We start from the raw sequence: 19,466 nt of genomic DNA, 5'->3' as shown, positions 1-19,466 counted from the left end.
CAAATGCTCTCTTGAGCTGTCTGAAAAACCATAACCAACTTTCAGTGTTCTCACCCTCCACGAAAGCAAATGCGAGCGGAACTATTTGATTGTTACCGTCTTGACCAATGGCAGTCAATATCTGCCCCCTGTATTTGCCAGTGAGAAAAGTGCCATCTACGCATATCACCGGTCGACAATGAGTGAAAGCTTGGACGCATACACCGAAAGTGAAGAACGTTCGTTGCAGCACCCTCACAGTTGGATACTCTGGGTGCAAGAAGTGTTGGATGTCGACATAGGTGCCTGGATTACGGGCTTGCAGTGTATGGAGGAGGCGGACAACAGAGTCGTACGAGTCGAAAAACGAACCAAATCTTTCCTCAAGAGCCCTCTGCTTAGCCCTCCAAGCCTTGCCATACGAAATGTTGTACTTAAATCTTACCCTGACCTTATGCATGATGGCCTTCACTTCAATTACTTTGCTCTCCACTATCTCCGTGTAAAGCAACCGAGCAAGAAGTATCGACGAAAGGTTACGATGGTCTTGAGGGATACTGGGAATGACACATGTGTGCAACACCAAGTCACTCACAACCCAATCTGTGTCATACTTAGGAACATAGCCATGCACCCTCCCGGGACAATCTATTTGTTCGCACTCCATTGTCAGATATCTTTGTGAAGAGACTATTGTTTTGAAAACCCTTTGCGTGGACATTGCCCAAGCAATTATCGCATCCTGCAGATGTTTCTTGTCAGGAAATCTGGCACCCTTCGCAATGTTGTTCTGATGATATTGCCATGCAGAGTCGTGCCCATCTTTCACGGCCATAGCTGAAGAGAAGTCCTGATTCCATGATGCAGGAATCGGCACCTCCTCTGCGTCCGACTCATGAGACTCATCGTCATAAGAACTACGACCATCTATATCTTCATTCTCCATCTGGTTCTGCAAGTGACCATCTTCTTCGTCCGCATCTGCCTCGCTAGTGTACTCATCCTCTACAACTGCCCCGGAGCTCTGGCCTGATTCATAACCACCACCTCTAGCATTCGACACAGAGTTTGCATTGGACAAGTCATAACTTGATTCACCCTTGCCTTCAGCTGGATTGGTCTCATGAGCGGCAACCTGGATTAAGGCGACAGGTGTAGTTCCCCTTTTCTCGCAATTTTCTAACCAGCGCACCCACTTTGATGTCCGGTCTATCGGCCTCAAAACCCAGAAAATATTTGAAGTTGACTTGGTCCACAATGCTTGCACACGGACGATGTCCGTTTCAGGATTGAGCGCTAAACATCCTACCAACCATTCCTGCAACTGACCAAACATCCATGTTTGAGGGGCCGTTAGATCCAACTCCACGTACTTAAACTGACTCAGATCAGCTCCGTGCTCGGTTGTTAAGACAGTACCGGAACCGTAGTAAAAAAGAAACTTCACTACACCGGACATCTCTGATGTTTAAAAAATTGTTTAGACGCGTCAAATACTAAGCAGTACGGCATACAAAAAATATTAGTACGCGTTAAATATTAAGGAGCACGGCATATTAGCGTCAAATACTAAACAGTACGACATAAATAAAATCTAGTCTATCAAAACATATTACTACCGGCCATAATATTTAGACGCGTCAAATACTAAGCAGTATTATTTTTGAAATTTTTAAAAAACACGTATTATTTTTGAAAATGATTAAAAAAATCGTATTATTTTAAAAAAATTAGCCGAGTCCACGGCCCATCCGCCGCTGGTCCTTCTGCCCCTGCCCCCTGGCCATCCCGCAGCCGCAACCAATCGCCGCCCCATCCAGCCACCGCGAGAGGAGGGAGGGAGAGGGAGCTCCGGTCCGAGCCACCGCCACCATCACCAACTCCAGCCGCGCCGCCTATCCCGAGCCACGCGGGGGGTCCGTGGGGACGCAGGACTTGACGAGCCAGGAGAGGCTGCAGGAGCGCAGCTGTCGTCCGCGGCCATGGCCAACGAGCTACTCTCGCCGGGGTGGATTTGGAGCGCAGCAGTAGCTAGCTAGCCTTGTTGCTGCTGCGTTCGTGACTAGTAGTACTACTGTGCGTCCGTAGAGTTCTATTAGGAGTTGATTTGCATAGCTTTGCGTGCAATTTAGATTAGAAAATGGTGATGGCATGAGTTCGTTTTCAAGTTTCCTGGGAGAAGGGCTGGGACTAGGACTTGATTGCTTTTTCCTATTTTGTTTCGGGGTCCTTTGTGTCAAAGTGCAGGTCTTGGTTATAATTTTCTTACCTTTCGGACCTTTATGATGTATCATTGGAGCCGGGTCAGGACCCAACGCGTACCCGAGACCTGATCGGGGCCGGGTCTGGGTCGCCGGGCGGATGTCTGGTATGCCCCGGCCTGGCCCCGAACCTGTCAGGTGCCATCCATAGGCACCACCACTGCCAAACAACATTAATAGTGGAACCAAATTCAATTTTCCAATTTCAGTTCCAATTCTTCTATCTACACGTGTTAGGGAAAACATGTATCTGTAGTCTGCCAGAAAACATCTTTTTGCCCCCGGTCTTCAGCCAAGAATACAATTGATCATATTTGAGATTTTTGGACAGCTCACGTAAAACATCCAGCTCTTCAAGATCCAACATCTGTTAGTTGGTACCAGTGGGAGTACATGATCGTTCTTACAGTTTCACATATAATCACCTGATAACAAATGCAACAAGGTTCGATTTCACTCCCCAGAAAAACACATAAACAACTTGTCAGCGAAACTTCTGGATCTCACGACACTATAGTTCCTGGGGCCGGAAAAGGGGCGACCTACGAGCTTGGTTCTTCCGCTGGCTATTCTGTCGCTCACTCTCACCTCCGGTCGCTGCTTTGGCGTCGCGAGTCGGTTGGGAGCTCCGGATGATGCCTGGCGTGTAGATAGGGTCCTCGTTAGTCTAGGTTTGGTTGTCATTGCCATCGCTGGTTTGATGGAGTGGCCGACGTTGGTGTTGGAAATAAAGGTAGCCCGGCCCTTGCTCTTGCTCATCGGTGGCTTTGGCAGCACCGGTGAGGGGATTGTGGATCTTTGGCTTTTGGAGCAGTGGCGTTCCAGCGACGGAGACCTGCTCAAGGAGGATGCCGGTGGTGGCGGTCGTGGGCTCGTGGATGAGGAAGGAGGATCTGGCCGTCTCTTGGTGGGCGGAGCGACAGCGTCCCCAGATCCGGTGAAGTTGCTTGGGGAGCAGGTTTCGTGTGAATCTCGCCTCCGGCCAATGGTGGCAGCTGCGGCTCGCGAACACCGATGGGCAAGGAGAATCTTCAGCTCCATGGTTCTCCATGGTTTTAGAATAGTGGTATTCTTCTTCTCCGGCGACATCTTCGCCTTCGGCGGAGCAGATGGGCATGCGCTGGTCGTGAGGAAGACGAAGGCCTCCAGGAAGACGCGAGGGGCCTTTGTGTAACATGGGTGCGGCAATTTCACTTCGCTTGGTTTCGCACTTGTATCCATATTTGAATTGTTTTCTTACTCGTATGAATACAAGTAATGTATGCTTATGGGCGAACGTCTTCAAAAGAAAAGCACATACAACCATACAAGGGGCGAAAAAACAAACATAAACAGATACGTCAACATGTAGTTTTTGATAATCATTCTCGGATCAAATTTGATTTTTTTTATTGAAAAGGAGGTCACCGCCCCGGCCTCTGTATTGATCGATTGCAACACCATTTTATATTATTGAAAAGTAAAAACATCCAACCTCAGATATTACAATCCGCCGTCCAAACGGCCGAAGGAATCGAGTGCTCCGTCTCCAACCAATTGCAGTAAAACAACTCATTTGGTTGGAGGGAGTTTGTGGCGACCCAGACCATTAAGGACCTGGAATCATTGTGTTTATAGTACTAGTCCCTGGATCAATGCTAGTACCCACAGTTCACGATGAAATATCACAATTCATGTCTTTATTACAACGTATAAAAGATAACAATCCAGAGTATTATTATCCAACAAAAGTCTAAACATATGAAATGAAGATAAATGAGTTTCCATCCACGCCACAGGCAAGTTGAATGTAGATTCGTGACCCTGCGTACCTCCTTCCTTTAATTATCACTCTCTGCACATGATAGGTGCAGATAAGTACATTGAATGTACTTGCAAGTAAATACCTGTGAGGTTAGTAGAAATGCAAGTACATGCTTATTGCATAGTTCTTAAGTGGCTTCTATGGTTCTTTTGCCAAAACAGCAAGTTTCATTTTGAAATACTCATAATAGCTTTTCTTTGGAAAACTCTAAATCTAGAATTTCATAGAAAATAGTTTTGAAAAGTAGATATGGTCTTTCTGTGGAATCTCCACGACCTAACTATGTATTCTGGGTCAAACTAATACTCACATAGCAACCCTTGATTTTCCTGACCCATTTTGTGGGATCCATCGAGTAGATACTCATTCTGTGGATGCTTCCATCGAGTCAAAACAGTTTTTGGTTTTTGAAAAACAAACTAGAAGATCTCCTCTTGACCAGGCTTAGTAGCTCAATTCGCCCTTAACTAGGGGCATGGCTAATCGATTAGATTGACACTCTCGAGAGATTTGTACACTTTACACACCAGACACAATCAATCCAAAGTGTTGCCTAACGACAAACGTGCGCAATAGGTAAAGATTGTGACGAAGTCTTTCACAAGAATCCCCCTATACTTAATCCTGGCACCACCCGCTCCGTAAAGCACATCGGCCCCTCTCCGGATGACGATACCCAAGTAAGGGTTTCCCACTAGTTACTCGACTAAACCAGAGCCATAATAGCAAGTGGTTGGCAGGTAAGCTTTTGGGTTCCATTGGAAAAGACTTGAACTTTTTGATACTGGACGGCGGTCCCCACCGAAAACGTGAGCATCTGCAGAGCCAAACTGGATGCTGCCATTGTCGACAACCAATAATGGTCTCAAACATACCACTCCGCCCAGTTGAAAACATTTTGAGGTTTTGTTTCGAAAACATTTTTTTCCAAACAGATACGACTCAATTCTGAGCACTTAATACTTTGAAAATAGTTTTGGGTCCCTCCCGTTACAATAATGTAGCAATCACTTTGTAAAAATCATACAAGTAATAACTTAGGGTAATTGGTGGCATGACAATAACCTATAGGCATACTACTTAGGACATAGCTAATAAATTGCAAACACATTTTATAATTACTTCATAACAATATAAACCTACACATGCATGCCTACAACTTCTAAACAAAGTAGCATATGCAAAGATTATAGGATTCTAGATGATCAAAGGTATCCACTTGCCTTGGCCTGTGTTGATACAAACTTCTTCTTCACAACACTTAGCACAATCGCACTCCGAATCATCTATCGTGAAGAACAAATAACAACAATAACCACATTGTTCGATAACTCCAAATAAATCCAAATGAAGAACCAAAAGTGATAATCAACGATTATCTTTATTGCTAAAGCACAGGATTGGGTTTCGGAAAGGATGGAAATAGTTTCATAGGATTTATAACTAAGGAATAATACTAAGCCCTTAATATCCCACATGTTTTATTTATTAAAGCATGAACAATGCACATGTCACGATTCAACTAAAGTTAATACAAGATATGCAACATTATGACAAAGCTATGATGCAAACTATGAACTTGGATGAACATGATAGATAATAGAAAGCATCAAGTTAATTTTTATTCTAGCATGCTATGCTACTGTTATTTAGTGAGAGCACTTAATTTCAATGCATCAAGTTCATCTATGCAATGCAAACATAACTATACATTTAATTTATCAATGCAAATTGATTAAGCTATACGAGAGTTAATTTTATTAGTTGTTGCTTATTTACATGCAAAGGCTAACGACATAAACCTCATGATGCAATTTATGGTTATCAAAATATATTTATATATTTATACAAATACTTTAGTGATACCCAAACCTAGAAAAGATAGATAAAGAACCTAGGATTTATGATAACAAGATTGAAAAAGAATCTCTAAGTTGTTGGGACAAAATAGAGAAAAGAAAACTAATCTAAATGAGTTGTAGACATGGGACATGTTTGATCAGATCATAACATGTGATAGACGCAAAGAAAACTTGGATTAGAAATCGATACAAAAGGCTAGGATTGAATTGGAGTGGAAACAGTGAAGTTTTGGCTGCTAACAGATACAAACTTCTATGGATCATGGGATACCGTATATGGACATGAAAAGGTGCAAAAAGGGTTCAGAATGTAGGGTTGGATTGGTTATTGTCAAAAAAAGAAAGAATCATCTAATTTGGAGCAATGGATCAAAAGATAGTTACTTCGGAATACAGCTAATCAATGTTTCAACACAGATAGCGTGTAACAGTGTTAACAGATAGCAACTTCGGTTGAGGATGCACAGGTGTGCATGATACAGAACTTGTGCAAGAAGTTCACTGACGTTTAGAACATGATGTAGTAGATAATCTGAAGAAGGTTTGAGACCAAACGGATCTATGGAATATTCTACAAGAATTTCGAAACATGGCTAATCCAGAAGCAGGATGCTGTCCAATAGCAACTTCAGATAAAGATTAACTATTGAAGATAATCCAGACGGGGCATGCAAACTGATCTAATCTGTAGAGCACGACGTGGTCTCGGTGTAGCAGAAGGAATCGGATGAATAGGATATACGGTTGATAATCTACAAGCTAAGGAAGTAGTCTAGTCAAAACAGACTGCAGCTCGGAAAAAAAACAGAAGAAGCTCACCGGAGAAGATGAAGTTCGCCGGAGTTGATGGGAGTCGGCGAAATAGAGGTTTCTGGAGGTAAGGCAGTGGTGTATGGTGTTCTAGGCGTCTATATGGATCTAAAGGTGGTGGTGGCTCGGGCTAATTTGGGGCGAGGTGGTAGGAATTGCTCGCCGGAGTTTGCGTGGAAACGACGATAAAACTTGAAATTGGCGGCAAGATTGACTGCGGCTTCGAGCTAGGTTTCGAGGGATTGGTCGGGGCGCTCGACGGCGTCAGGTTGGAGGTATTTATAGGACGCGGGGCGCTCGGGGTAAGGCCGGCAGCGGTGGAAATTTGAACGGGATCGGTTTCGCTTAAAATTCGGACGAGATAGAGTTCGGGATGGTTTCAATCTTGTTGGGATAGACTCCTTGCCGTGTGGGGCACGAACTAGAGTAGAAAATGCGGGGAAAAACGGTTCGGATTTTGAAATTCGAGGTGGAGGCAGCCATGGCCGGCTGGAACTCGAGCTCGAGCTTGGCTCGGCTATGGCGCAGCGCGGGCAGAGGCAGGAGGGCGCGGGCTTGGCGGCGGGGCTGCGGGGGCGAGCGGCGGAGCCAGGGCAGCGTTGGGCGGCAGGGGTCGCCGGAGAGCAGCAGCGGCCGGGGCTGGCTTGGCCATGGCGCTGTGCAGCCAGGAAGAAGAGCACGGGCTGGGCAGCCACGTGAGGAAAAAAGAAGAAAGAGAGAAAAAGAGAAAAAGAAAAGAAAAGAAAGGAAAAAAAAGAGAGAGATGGGCCGTTGGACGAGAGATGAATGGTTGAGATTAGAAGATACCTCTTCGCTACACTTAAGTGGAGATGGGTTTCAGTAGAATACGCCTCCTCGCAAAGAAAACGTACTCCGCGGAAGAAATAGAAAATGAAATAAAAGAAATAACTTCTCTGGGTCTCTAAATGGTCAGAAATTCACATAAGGCAAATAAAATACCAAACGGATTCAGAAAAATTTCAGAAAATTCCAGGAATGCTAATTAACTGTTTAGAACGCAAGAAAGTAATTTCCTCATGAAATAAAATATTTCAATAGGTTTTATAGCACAGGAACCTCAAATAAATCCAGAAAAAATATATCTAGGTTCCAATAAATTACCAAATGGGCTTCTAACACCAAATGAACCTTATGCGTACCAAATTAAATGTTCTCCAACTTTATAATCTAGAAAGTCACATTATTCCTTCTCATTAACAAATAGGCAAGTGTTGGAAAAATCATATAATTGATTTTAACGCCAAACCAAGAACATGCGTACTTTTGAAAATGTTTTCTCAACTATAGAATTAGGAAAGTCACGTTATTTCCACTCTTGAATAAATGTCAGAAAATCATCTTCACGCGAGGATGTCATGTTAACCTTTTCTCTTTATTTGATCATTTACTTGGAAATGAAAAGAACATACCAAAATAATAATCTATCATAGGTGAACAATTTATGTTTTCCAACTATATACTTGGAAAAGTCAAATTATTCCCTTTTTTATCATTTAATAAATGTTGGGAAACTTCTGAATTGATTTAAAAATTCCAATGATGCTCTCAAATGGTCATGGCATCCAAATTGGAAATTTGGGATATCATAAATCCTTTATCAGATCCTTCAAACAGAAAGGATTTATTTAGTATCTTGAAATCCCATGTAATAATATAAGACACCAAATGGATCAGAATTAAATACTGTTAACTTGAAAGAAAACGTATCAACCATGTGATATAAATTGGATAGTCATATTAATCCTCTCTTTTGAGTTAAAATTCAAACACAGTGAGAAAAAAATTCAAACAAGTCCTGAAATCTATAAATTCTTCAGAAATTCTCAAACAAAAATGTTAACATCAAACAAATTAGATAAAATAATTAATATTAATTAACATTCCAAAATGGAAATTTTTTGGGATGTTACAAACTACCCCCCTTAAACAGAATCTCGACCCCGAGATTCAACGAGGCTAGAGGAGAAAGTTCACTCATCACTCACCAGGAAATCCTTATTACTTGCTTTCTCGCACAAGGTTAGGATAGGTTTATTCTTTTTGTAAAATGGTGTCAATCCGAGTGGTGCTCAAGGGTGAATGTTGCATTGTAGGTTCGCCATTCTTCAGCTTGATGGTCCAAACCACAACTAGAGAGGTTTATTGGGTGCTTCTCGGAGTTGCGTACTAACTTCTTGTAGGCTTCATGTTCACTCCAAGAATCATGTTGGCTTCCTTGTGATTCCAAAGCTAGGTGGACAGGGCTTGAGCATGGTCCTCACTTTTGCTCACTAACTGATGGTTTTCAGATAGGAAAGAATAGATCTAAATGAGGAGGAAAACGTCTACTACCCAAAACAACGTCTACCGTGAGTAACTACATACCATGGGGTTATTACCTATCAAGGTCAGCTTGAAAACTTGCATATCTTCATTACTTTATTGGAACCTTCAGAAATCCTTGTTGCACTCTTAATCCTCAACTTGACATACTCAACTATTGGGTTAACTCAGATTCTTTTCAAAGCATAGGGGTGTTTGAACTCATTTTCAAATAGGTGAGAATGAAAGAATAGATGAGAACAAAATACGAGAGTTTCACAAATATTTACTTTTGAGAATAAGTCCTTAAGGTCTTTCCAAAACTAAGGGTCACGTCCTACAGACAACATGAGCTCTGATACCATCTGTGGCGACCCAGACCATTAAGGACCTGGAATCACTGTGTTTATAGTACTAGTCCCTGGATCAATGCTAGTACCCACAGTTCACGATGAAATATCACAATTCATGTCTTTATTACAACGTATAAAAGATAACAATCCAGAGTATTATTACACAACGAAAATCTACAAATATCAAATGAAGATAAATGAGCTTCCATCCACGACAGGCAAGTTGAATGATCGCGACCCTGCGTACCTCCTTCCTTTAATTATCACTCTCTGCACATGATAGGTGCAGGTCAGTACATTGAATGTACTGAGTACATTCAATGTACTGACCTGCACCTATCATGTGCAGATGTGACGTATGAAGAAAGGTTACGCAGAGCCGCGGGTCTATACTCAACAAGCCTGTGGCGTTGATGGACTCATTGGTGTTCAATTTGATTTTCCACTGTGTAATAAAATATGTACTCTGGATTATTGTTTATCGTTAATAAAAGACATGTGTTTTGATATTTCATCTTGGACTGCGTGTACTAGCTATTGATCCAGGAACTAATACAGAATACACAGAGATTCCGGATCCTTACGGGTCTGGGTTGCCACAGAGTTAGGGAAAGGGAATGAGAATTGAAGGGGTACATGACGTTAATCATCTATTTAGTTAGAGAGAATGAGAGTTTAAGAAAGAGTAGGCAGGACCAACTCTCACTATTTTAATAACAGGGATAGGGGTGGGAATTCAGAGGAAATTGTTTCGTACGGATGGTCTCAACCGTTCATCATAACTTATCTTATCCACTTTAAACTAATATATTCCCTCCATCCAACAAAAGATATCTCAAGTTTGTCAAAATTTGGATGTATCTAAAGATGACTTAGTGTATAAATGCATTCAAATTTAGTTAAAGTTGAGACATCTTTTCTTAAATGGAAAAAGTATAAAAACTATAAAGTTGAATCCCAATAACTACAGTTCATTTTACAAGCCGCGCATGCAGCGTATCCCGTCAGCATCCCATCTTGTAATTTCCCACGTCGAGCAGTCAGTCCCCGTACGCTTCGCCAGCGCCCAGAGGAAAAACCCACGAAACATGATTAGTTGGGCCAAGTTCGCAGCCCATAGCAGCAGAACATGGCACGGCCCATCTCTCATCTGAACCTATCCCTGGCAGCCTAGACAACCCGACCTATCCTCTTCCTCCTCTCTTCGAGCAAACGCACCTAGGCGCAGCCATGAACCGTGTCCGCCACCTCGAATCCCATCACATCAACCGTTTCTTGCAAAGCAAACACCGAAAAGTTAATTCCCGTCTCTTCATGAACCGATTCAGGCCACCAACAGTCTGTATCCCCTCTACAATCAATCCCCATGCAACTGACGAGCCGCGAATGCCAGCCGTCGGCATCCAACTCTCGATCTTTCTCCGTGGCCTATAAAACAAATTTATGATCGTGTCATCTCGAGCCCCTTCCCATTCTTTCTCAAACCCCTCTCCTCACTTGCCCTCGTGCTACAGAAGGTGACAGCAGCCGTGTGCCGACCATCGGTGTCAGATGGCGTGCGGCCCTCCCCCATAGGAACCACCAAGCTACGTACAAACATGCCGAAGGGCATCATGGGTGGCAGGAAGAACGCCACGGATACGCCGATGGTGCTCAACATGTACAGCCGGATTCGTCTGCTCCGCTACGTCTCGAAGACGCTCAAGATCACCACGACCGTGAAGGTTCCTCTGCTATGCCTCATGTCTTGGTGGGCAACGATGTTGCCGGTGCTGAGGCCGAGCATGATGATATGATGTAAGCATACCTATCTTATACAATGTTTTTAAATATTTTTTATACTTGCTAGCATTAGTTAGTCCTAACTACATTTACTTTATCCTATGCTCAAAATATTCTCATAGATATTACACCATTCTGTATGAACTCCCACCAAACAAACACCGCAATAGATCTTCCTTATTAGTTCTCACATGTATTCCCCGTCCCATACCAAACAATGGATTGAGACTGAAATTCAATTTCTCATGTCTAATCTCATCTAATCTCCCTCCTCTAAACTCCCACTAGTTTTTGTGTTCGTGCTTTGCTATAGAATCATCAAGAAAAAAAAATTACAACTAACGAAAACATGATAGTCAACTTATGAACCAATGTCATAAAGTCTGATGATAGACTTTGCTAACTTTGAACTCTGAACCAAACTCATGGAGACTGAAGATGAAAGGCAACAACAGAGACTCTGTAAGGGATGATTATGATGAGTTGAAGTTTTAACTCGTGGGTTTTTATAATCAACTTGTCAAAGGGTTAGGAAGAAGTGAATTGATGACCACGAACTCCAAAATTTATAAGTAAGACTAGTACAGTGCCCGTGCATTGCCACGGCCTCTTAAACATATCACACAAAAATTCACGTTCGTTGAAATGACAATAAGATAATTTGACATTCAATCGAATTTAACGGAACAGTTGCTTTTGTCATGGAATCCATAATTGTCATATTCTTGAACGTGAGAATTCTAAGTCACTCAGTGTATTACCGACTTTATCGTTGATTTCTTCAAAGGGTGCAAAGGTCGGTCCTTGCCCGCCCCCCCCCCCCCCCCCCCACGGGAGCTAGGCACAGGGTGCTGCAGGATGGCCACCTTGTCCAAAGGGTGCAGAGGCCGGTCCTTGCCTCCACCGGAGCTAGACACTGGGTGCTCCAGGATGGCCACCTTGCCCGGCGGCAGCCCGTGCATGAGCAGACATACAGAGAACCCGCTAGCGGAGGAGGCGGACGAGCACGCCGTGGCAGCGGGCGGCACCTGACCCCGGGTGATGAGAGGAGGGTATTGGCGTGGCAAGCGGCGAAGCGGATGCGGGAGCTTGAGCGCAGGCACGAGGGAGGCGATGCAGGGAACACAGAAGGAGGAGGCAGCGGGGGTTGCCGGAGAAGGCGGCAACGGCAGGCGAGACGAAGGTGGAGGAGACCATGGGTGGCGCTCTAGATTCGGGTGGCCGGTGGGTGAATGGCGGCGGTGAAGCGCAGGAGGTCGGTGTGGATGAGGGGACGGGCAGCTGTGCAGCGTCGGGGCGGAGGCGAGCGCCCGGCCGTAGAAGGTGGAGCAGCGTCGTGGCAACCAGAGCGCCGCCGCAGCTATTGGGCCGGCAGATGGAGAGAGAGCGCGGGGAGGGGGGGCAAACTTGCAGAAAAACCCAGATCCGTGGCACGGCGGGACAACACCTTGGGTCCCAATCCAGTAGGAGGCAGGGCGAGATGCGGGTCGGGGACTCGGGGATGAGTCGAAGTGAGATCTGTGGAGGGAGATGCAAGATTGCAGTTTAGCCGAAACCTTGGAAAACAAACCCAGTTCCGTCCTTTAATTGGACGACGGGTTGAATTAACAAAAACTTGAAGGGGCAAATTGCAAAATTCACGGACGGACGACGACAAAGGAAGCGTTCCTCCCTTTATTATTTTATTAGTACAGTGCCCGTGCGTTGCCACGGTCACAAGAGGTCGGGAGGAAGAGTAGTAGAGGCAGATCGGTATTGGGGTCAGGGAGAGATCTGGGGAAGGAGACGCATATATGCAGAATAGCCCATATAATTTGGACCGCGAGTTAAATTATCAAAACTTGAAGGGGCAAATTGCAAAGTTCACAGAGGGACGACGACGAAGGAAACGTTCCTCCCTTTATTATTTGGGTAGATTTGAAATTGCAAAATTCACGGACGGACAACGACAAAGGAAACGTTCCTCCGTTTATTATTTGGGTAGGGGTAGAGGTTAGAGATAGATAGATAGATAGATAGATAGATAGATAGATAGATAGAGGTAGATAGATGCGTAGGAAAGGTTCCTCTTCCCACGTGTTTCCAAACACGCCGCAAACTCCATAGAACCGCCTGAATCTGATATACAAATCCAGTGTGTAGACGGAAGAATTACCGCTCAAAGCTACCGTTGCAAGGCGCCCATATTGCAGCTACCGCCCCAACGACAACTGAAGACGTTGCTAGTATGCCGTATGCCTGTTGCAGCCGTGTCGAGGCGGGAGTAGCACAGCCCCGACCCCACCTTCTGCAGCGACATGTTGCCCCCAACCTTGCCCCGAACCACGTCACCACCCCGGAACCGCCCGCGCGAGGGAGCAAAACGTCCCCAGCCATGCTTGGCAAAGCCGCAATCGAAACCCCCGCCGTATCCGCCATTGAAGCCGCCGTGGCCACCGTGGAAGCTTGCACCATATAGCCCCCACAATAGCCGGCATTGAAGCCGTCGTCATAGCCACCCGTGAAGCGCGAGAGGCGAAGCCACCGTCGATCGAAACTTTGCTCATGCGTCATAATTTGGATGCCATGCATATGGAGAAGAACGTTTTTGACAACATAGTCAACACTCTTCTCGGTGTTGACAACAAGACCAAGGATAACCTTCAATCTCGCCATGATCTTAAAGAGATGAATATAAGAGAACATCTCCAGGTTGATGAATCACAAGCTAAACCAAACATTCCTGAAGCATTGTACAACATGAGTCCAAAGCGAAGGAAGTTATTCTGCAAAGTCATTAAAGATGCTAGGTTTCCTGATGGTTATGCTTCAAATATGTACAGCAAGGTTAGCTCAGAGGATAAGAAACTTGTTGGGTTAAAAACCCATGACAGCCACATCATAATGCATGATCTGTTACCCTTGGCCATAAGTAGGACCTTGCCCGAAAGTGTTGCTGTTCCATTGCTGCGACTTTGCAACTATTTCAAGCAAGTATGTGCAAAGGTTATCAATGTTAGTGAAATCCAAAAGCTAGAAGCTGAGATTCCTGAAATATTGTGCCAGCTAGAAAAGGTATTTCCTCCAAGCTTCTTCGATATTATGGAGCATCTCACCATTCATCTTGCAACGGAGGTGAGACTTGCTGGACCAGTACAATACAGGGACATGTGGTCAATTGAGAGGTATATAGGAAAATTGAAGAGCATGATCCGTACAAAAAGCCACCCCGAGGGATCAATAGCAGAAGGATACATGTTTGACAAAAGTTTGCAGGGCTGTTATACCAAATTGAATCAACCTCCTCGTCACAATGATTGCATTACTTCTAGTGCCCACCCTAATGAATGTCAATACTTGATAAGAATTGGCCGCCCTTTATCTGCTTGTGCTACTAGTGAACTAGATTTCATCTCCTGGACGCAAGCTCAAAGATATGTGCTTTTCAACTATCCCCAAATTACTAGCTATGCCCAGTAAGTCCATACCTGACCTCTTGCTAATATGCTTCATTTCGTACATGAACTAGAAATAACCACTTTTCTTAAATGCAGAAAGCACATCAAAATCCTATCTGCTCGTAAAGGCAAAAGAAAACGTGATGTTGATTGTGCCCACCATAGTAATTTCCACACTTGGTTTGTCGATCATGTGCAATCTCTAAGTGCTAAAGGTATTGGAGTACCAGAAGAAGTAAATCTTTTAGCTCAAAAGCCATATATGATGGTCAAGAAGTACAATAGTTATTGTATAAATGGTTGCAATTTCCATACAAGGGACTATGGTGAGGGCAAAACTACACAATGTGATGCAGTTTCTCTCTCCGCAAAGACACCATGTTACTCTAGTGCAAAAGATAAGAATCCAGCCATAGGAAATGTTGACTATTATGGTAGAATCACGGAAATAATTGAATTGAATTATTCAAATGTAGGACATGTGGTCTTGTTCAAATGTGATTATTTAAGAGTTTGATTGACTAACTGTTGTTATTGAAGTTGAATTAACCCATACATATTTTAACAAACCATTGTTATTTTGCAAACTGCAGGAAGTTCAATGATAGGAAGCCAACCTCGAAGATTGAATGAAATCAACTCTAAGCTACCATTACTTGATCTAACTCCAGAAGAAAAATATAGCTACTATATTATTCAGGAGGCTAAGAAAAGAGGAATCTATTATGAAGAACTAGAAGTGAGTTATTTCATAATCTCACCTGCTGTACCATTACTTATTTCATACTCTGATCTGTTATTTCGTGATTACAGAAATCCAGAGTATATGATGATGAATTTGATGAACCGGAAGAATGCGATGATAGGGTAAATGGAGATGATAGTGAAGGACATTCTAGTTATGGACATGAGAATGAAGCAACAGAAAGTGATGAATCATATGAAAGCGACCCAGATGTTGGTCAAATGGACATGGATGAAATTCAGCCAAGTACGTTGTCGAATACTTGATAGAAACTTCAGACACTTGTAGTTTTTAAACTATTCACCCAAATCTGATGAAACTTTCCCAGATCACATAGTTTTACATTTACTATTTCCTGGATTTATTTCAGAATTTCCTGGAAAGTTTGAAATAAATGGTCAAAATCTGGTCAATTTTTATTAATTTCACTTCTTATTTGTGTTCCAGTGCCCTCCTTGACTACCAAAACAAACAAGAAGAAAGGAAGAGGACCTACCGAGCTTAAGAGATTGTGGAGAGAATATGACCCAAATAACAAGATTAATTTGCAATTTAACCACCTTGGTCAACCATGTGGGTTAAAGACATGTAAGTTAACCAATTTCATTGGAAGCTTAGTGAAAGGAAAGGAAATATCGCTGGCACATATAAACTGGAGCAAGGTCCCAAAATCAGAGAAAGATAAATTGTGGTCTACTGCTAAGGTAAATATATACTTCATTTGCATAGTTGATATGAATACTGTAATATAACATATGCAATACTTGGCAACTTTGATAGGCATTCTTCAACATTGATGATTCTTTCAAGCCCTGGGTCCTGAGATCGGCAAGCAAAAAATGGAAAGATTTTAAGGCGGTCTTTAAAAGCAAATATTACAAGTCAGAGTTGTCTACTAGACAAAGCATTGCAAATGCTACCCATTTGGATGGTGATCAACATAGAATCCCTACTAGACAATGGGCATGGTTGGTCAGATATTGGAAAACAGACAAGGCAAAGGTATTCATCTACTAATGTAGTGAAATTCATTAGAATATATTGATGCTTATTTTTATTTGTTCAATGCAATTCTGAGTGTAGGTTATGTCTCAGAAGAATAAATCTACAAGGGAATCACAACAAAATGGTACCCATTCGACTGGTTCAAGAAGCTTTGCCGTTGTTCATAATCAGATGGTAAAGATGCATTCTATATTCAAAGTATATAAGGGTGTCTATCTTTGATCAAATTATATTATGAAGTTATGCACCGTATACCCGCAGGAGATAAATGAAGGTAGAAGAGTTGGGCGTGCTGAGCTGTATTGTGTAACACATACCAACAAAAAGGGAAAGCCGGTTGATGATTACAGTGCTAGCAAAATTGTAAGTCATGCTGTACAACTGAGCTTGTTATATCTCTGTTTACTAATAATGCCTGCTAATGGGTTTGTTTGCGAAATGTTAGGACGAAATACAAAATAGATTGAAGGCCAATCCTTCACTCATTGGTGAGGAAGCCCATGAAGGTGACCTCTACTCGTCGATCTTCCCAAGAACATCAAGGACGCATGGCCTTGGGCTGATTGTTGGCGGAAAGGGAAAACTCTTGGATCAAGTTGTTGCTGCCCTACAAGAATCTAAAGAAGAGAATAGAGAGCTTAGGCGTGTGGTTGATAATCTGCAGGCTAAGAGTGAAAGAATGGAAGAACAGTGCAATGAAATGAGAGCCTTTTTCCTAACTTTTCAGGAGCAGGGGCACCAACCAGGCCAACAAGAAGGAACAAATCTTGAACATGTGAGCAAAGTTAAAGATGTCTCGGAGAAGAATTTGTCATCCCAACAGCAACCTGGCAATCAAAACACTTCACATGAGCCTGTCGCAAAGAAACAACAAGCAATGGCTAAAGATTTGCCAACTACAAATCAAGTCTTTGATTCCCACATTCTAAATGGAGAAGTCACAGCTTCAAAAATGAAAAGATCATATAAGCAGATACAATCAGAGGTATGCATGTGTGTGTGTGTACATATGCTTTTTTTCCCTCCAATATCATATATAATTGCCATTAACTTTGAGTTGCAAGTTACAAAGGTGCTTGTACTACTTTCTTCTTTGTTGCTGAATACCTACCATTTTAAAAGATGATATTTAGCTTATCACATTGTGCGCAGGCTGAGATAATTAAATGTGGAATGGAGGTTGGGTTGACATCACCTAATAGTGCACAAGTGGTAGCGCTTGGAACAATTTAAAATGTTGACGAGAAAGCTAATTGTATGGATGGTAAGCCACTATGTGATTATGTGAGGTGCTTGTCAACATAGTAATGAAAACCACAACAGTGTTGCCACGTGCCCAAGGGAGGATCTGCAATATGGGAAGTGCTCAAGCACATTGCATTCCATGGCCTAAGAAAAATGTGAGATTTCTGCAAATATTCTTCTTTGAATACTACTGCATACACCATATGTCCAACATGGTTTCTTAACTACTATTCTGAATAAACATTGCAGCTCGTACATGCAGATGGTACGCAGCTGCATTCTAAGGTCCGGCACATGCACATAACACTCCTTTAAGTCATCAATCTATTGCTGCCGCTGTTGTAATGTGTGAATTGAAACAACACATTCTGGTCATGCCCATATTGTAGGCTTCAGATCTTGCTAGTGAGATGTCTGCCAACCATACAAGGAAAGTGGCCACAAACCAGGCAAATTTTTTTTGACCGAAAACTATAGGAGAGGCTCCGACAGTATGTGTGTGTGTGTGTGTGTGTGTGTGTGTGTGTGTAAAACAACAACAAACAAACGAGCAGGTTACAGGGGGAGAGACCAAAGAACACCAAGGAGAGGAAGGAAGAGAGGAAACCTATTTAGGGGACAGAGGCGAGGGAGACAAGCCAAACCCTTAGGACCTCTTTGGCCCCAGCGTTAAACCTACAACTCTGAGAGTTGAGAGAGATACGGAGTTTGGCCAACCAAGACTCAATAGAGGGAGTACAATTGTTGAAGATCTTATCATTCCTAATTTTCCAAATTTCCCAGGCAGCCGAGAGGAACACCTCCCGGTATAACGGAACGGGAATGCAAGCCCTGAAACCAGGCAAATTCAGAAGCTGAGATGACTACAAATGCTACACAGCCACAACCACAACTTCCACAAACTACCATTGAAAGGGTTGAAAAGGAACGCAAGAAGAGGGCTTCAAATGAAACGATGAAGGAGGCCGCAAAGAACAATGCAACAACGATGGAAGCGACGGCAAAGCACAATGCAACAAGGATGGAAGCGACGGCAAAGCACAATGGAAGAGTTCAAAAGGCAGGCAAGAAGAAGAAGACATCAAATGATACGATGGAAGCAGCGGCAAAGAACAATGCAGCGACGGTGGAAGCTACAACGGGGCCTTGAACTGATTGCTTCTCCTATAAGTGTCTTCTCAGCCAATAGCATTGATATTGTACAAACTGGAGTTTGAATGTTGACTTTTGTCTTGAGTTGAATTGCGCGATCAGATTATACCATTGAAATGTGTGTTCATTTGAACTGAATGACAGATTGTAACATGATTAGATTGTAAACTGAAATGTGTGGTTGCATTCATCAGTAGTGCCTCAAATTGCATTTTGAGTGCTTTTCAATAGTGCCTTAAAGTAGGCTATGTGTGGCAATTTTTAAACATGCCTCCGTTTGAATTTGGGGGCACCATTCAAAACTTGCCACTAATTATTTTAGGTGGCAAAAATCAAAAGTGTCTTGAAATGTAGTACTTGCACGGCACTTTTGAAAAGTGCCCTGAAAGACCTTTCCCTACCCAAGTAAATCTAGCATTTTTTAACTGCCTTGTAATACTTTTCATGGCAATATTTTGAGTTTTTTAGGCATTTTTGAGTGCATTGTATCCTCATACGTGATGTAGTGCGAGCCATCCACCATTGGCAGCGAAGTTGCGATCACCGCCGCCACACCTGACATCCCCTCGACCAAAGCACCTCCTCTATCCCATGATAGGCCGCCAGGCCCGCCAAAACATGGGCCGACCCACCATGCACTGGCGACCTCCACCCGCGCTTGGTCGCCAGCGCATTGCCAGATCCCGTTTTTCTGCTTTGCAGCTGGATG

General features: G+C 43.2%; 2 protein-coding genes across 7 annotated transcripts; both read left to right on the top strand.

Moving 5' to 3' along the window:
* Positions 1-10,550: 10,550 nt before the first annotated feature.
* On the top strand, positions 10,551-19,106 carry LOC100840408. 6 transcript variants are annotated; one of them, XR_002962959.1, is made up of 11 exons: positions 10,551-11,188; positions 15,204-15,349; positions 15,424-15,601; positions 15,803-16,059; positions 16,136-16,357; positions 16,439-16,534; positions 16,622-16,723; positions 16,806-17,345; positions 17,513-17,760; positions 17,855-17,890; positions 18,389-19,106. XR_002962959.1 is itself a non-coding variant. In XM_024458490.1 (9 exons), exons 2-9 carry the CDS (start codon positions 15,212-15,214, stop codon positions 17,591-17,593), a joined length of 1,614 nt encoding a protein of 537 aa, XP_024314258.1. In that variant the 5' UTR covers positions 10,551-11,188; positions 15,204-15,211; the 3' UTR covers positions 17,594-19,106. The 6 variants fall into 6 exon arrangements, 1 of the variants encoding a protein (XP_024314258.1); XR_002962957.1 differs by having other exon boundaries at positions 17,995-19,106; XR_002962958.1 differs by lacking the exon at positions 17,855-17,890.
* Positions 13,739-15,127, top strand: LOC112270705. Its single transcript, XM_024458736.1, has 2 exons — positions 13,739-14,628; positions 14,707-15,127. The coding sequence occupies exons 1-2, from the start codon at positions 13,739-13,741 to the stop codon at positions 15,125-15,127; spliced, it is 1,311 nt and encodes a 436-aa protein (XP_024314504.1).
* Positions 19,107-19,466: the final 360 nt, after the last annotated feature.

The sequence above is a fragment of the Brachypodium distachyon genome, chromosome 2, assembly GCF_000005505.3.
Source record: "Brachypodium distachyon strain Bd21 chromosome 2, Brachypodium_distachyon_v3.0, whole genome shotgun sequence".
Taxonomy (NCBI): domain Eukaryota; kingdom Viridiplantae; phylum Streptophyta; class Magnoliopsida; order Poales; family Poaceae; genus Brachypodium; species Brachypodium distachyon.
Note: the sequence above shows the minus strand (reverse complement) of the source record. Positions and strands in the feature narration are given on the sequence as shown.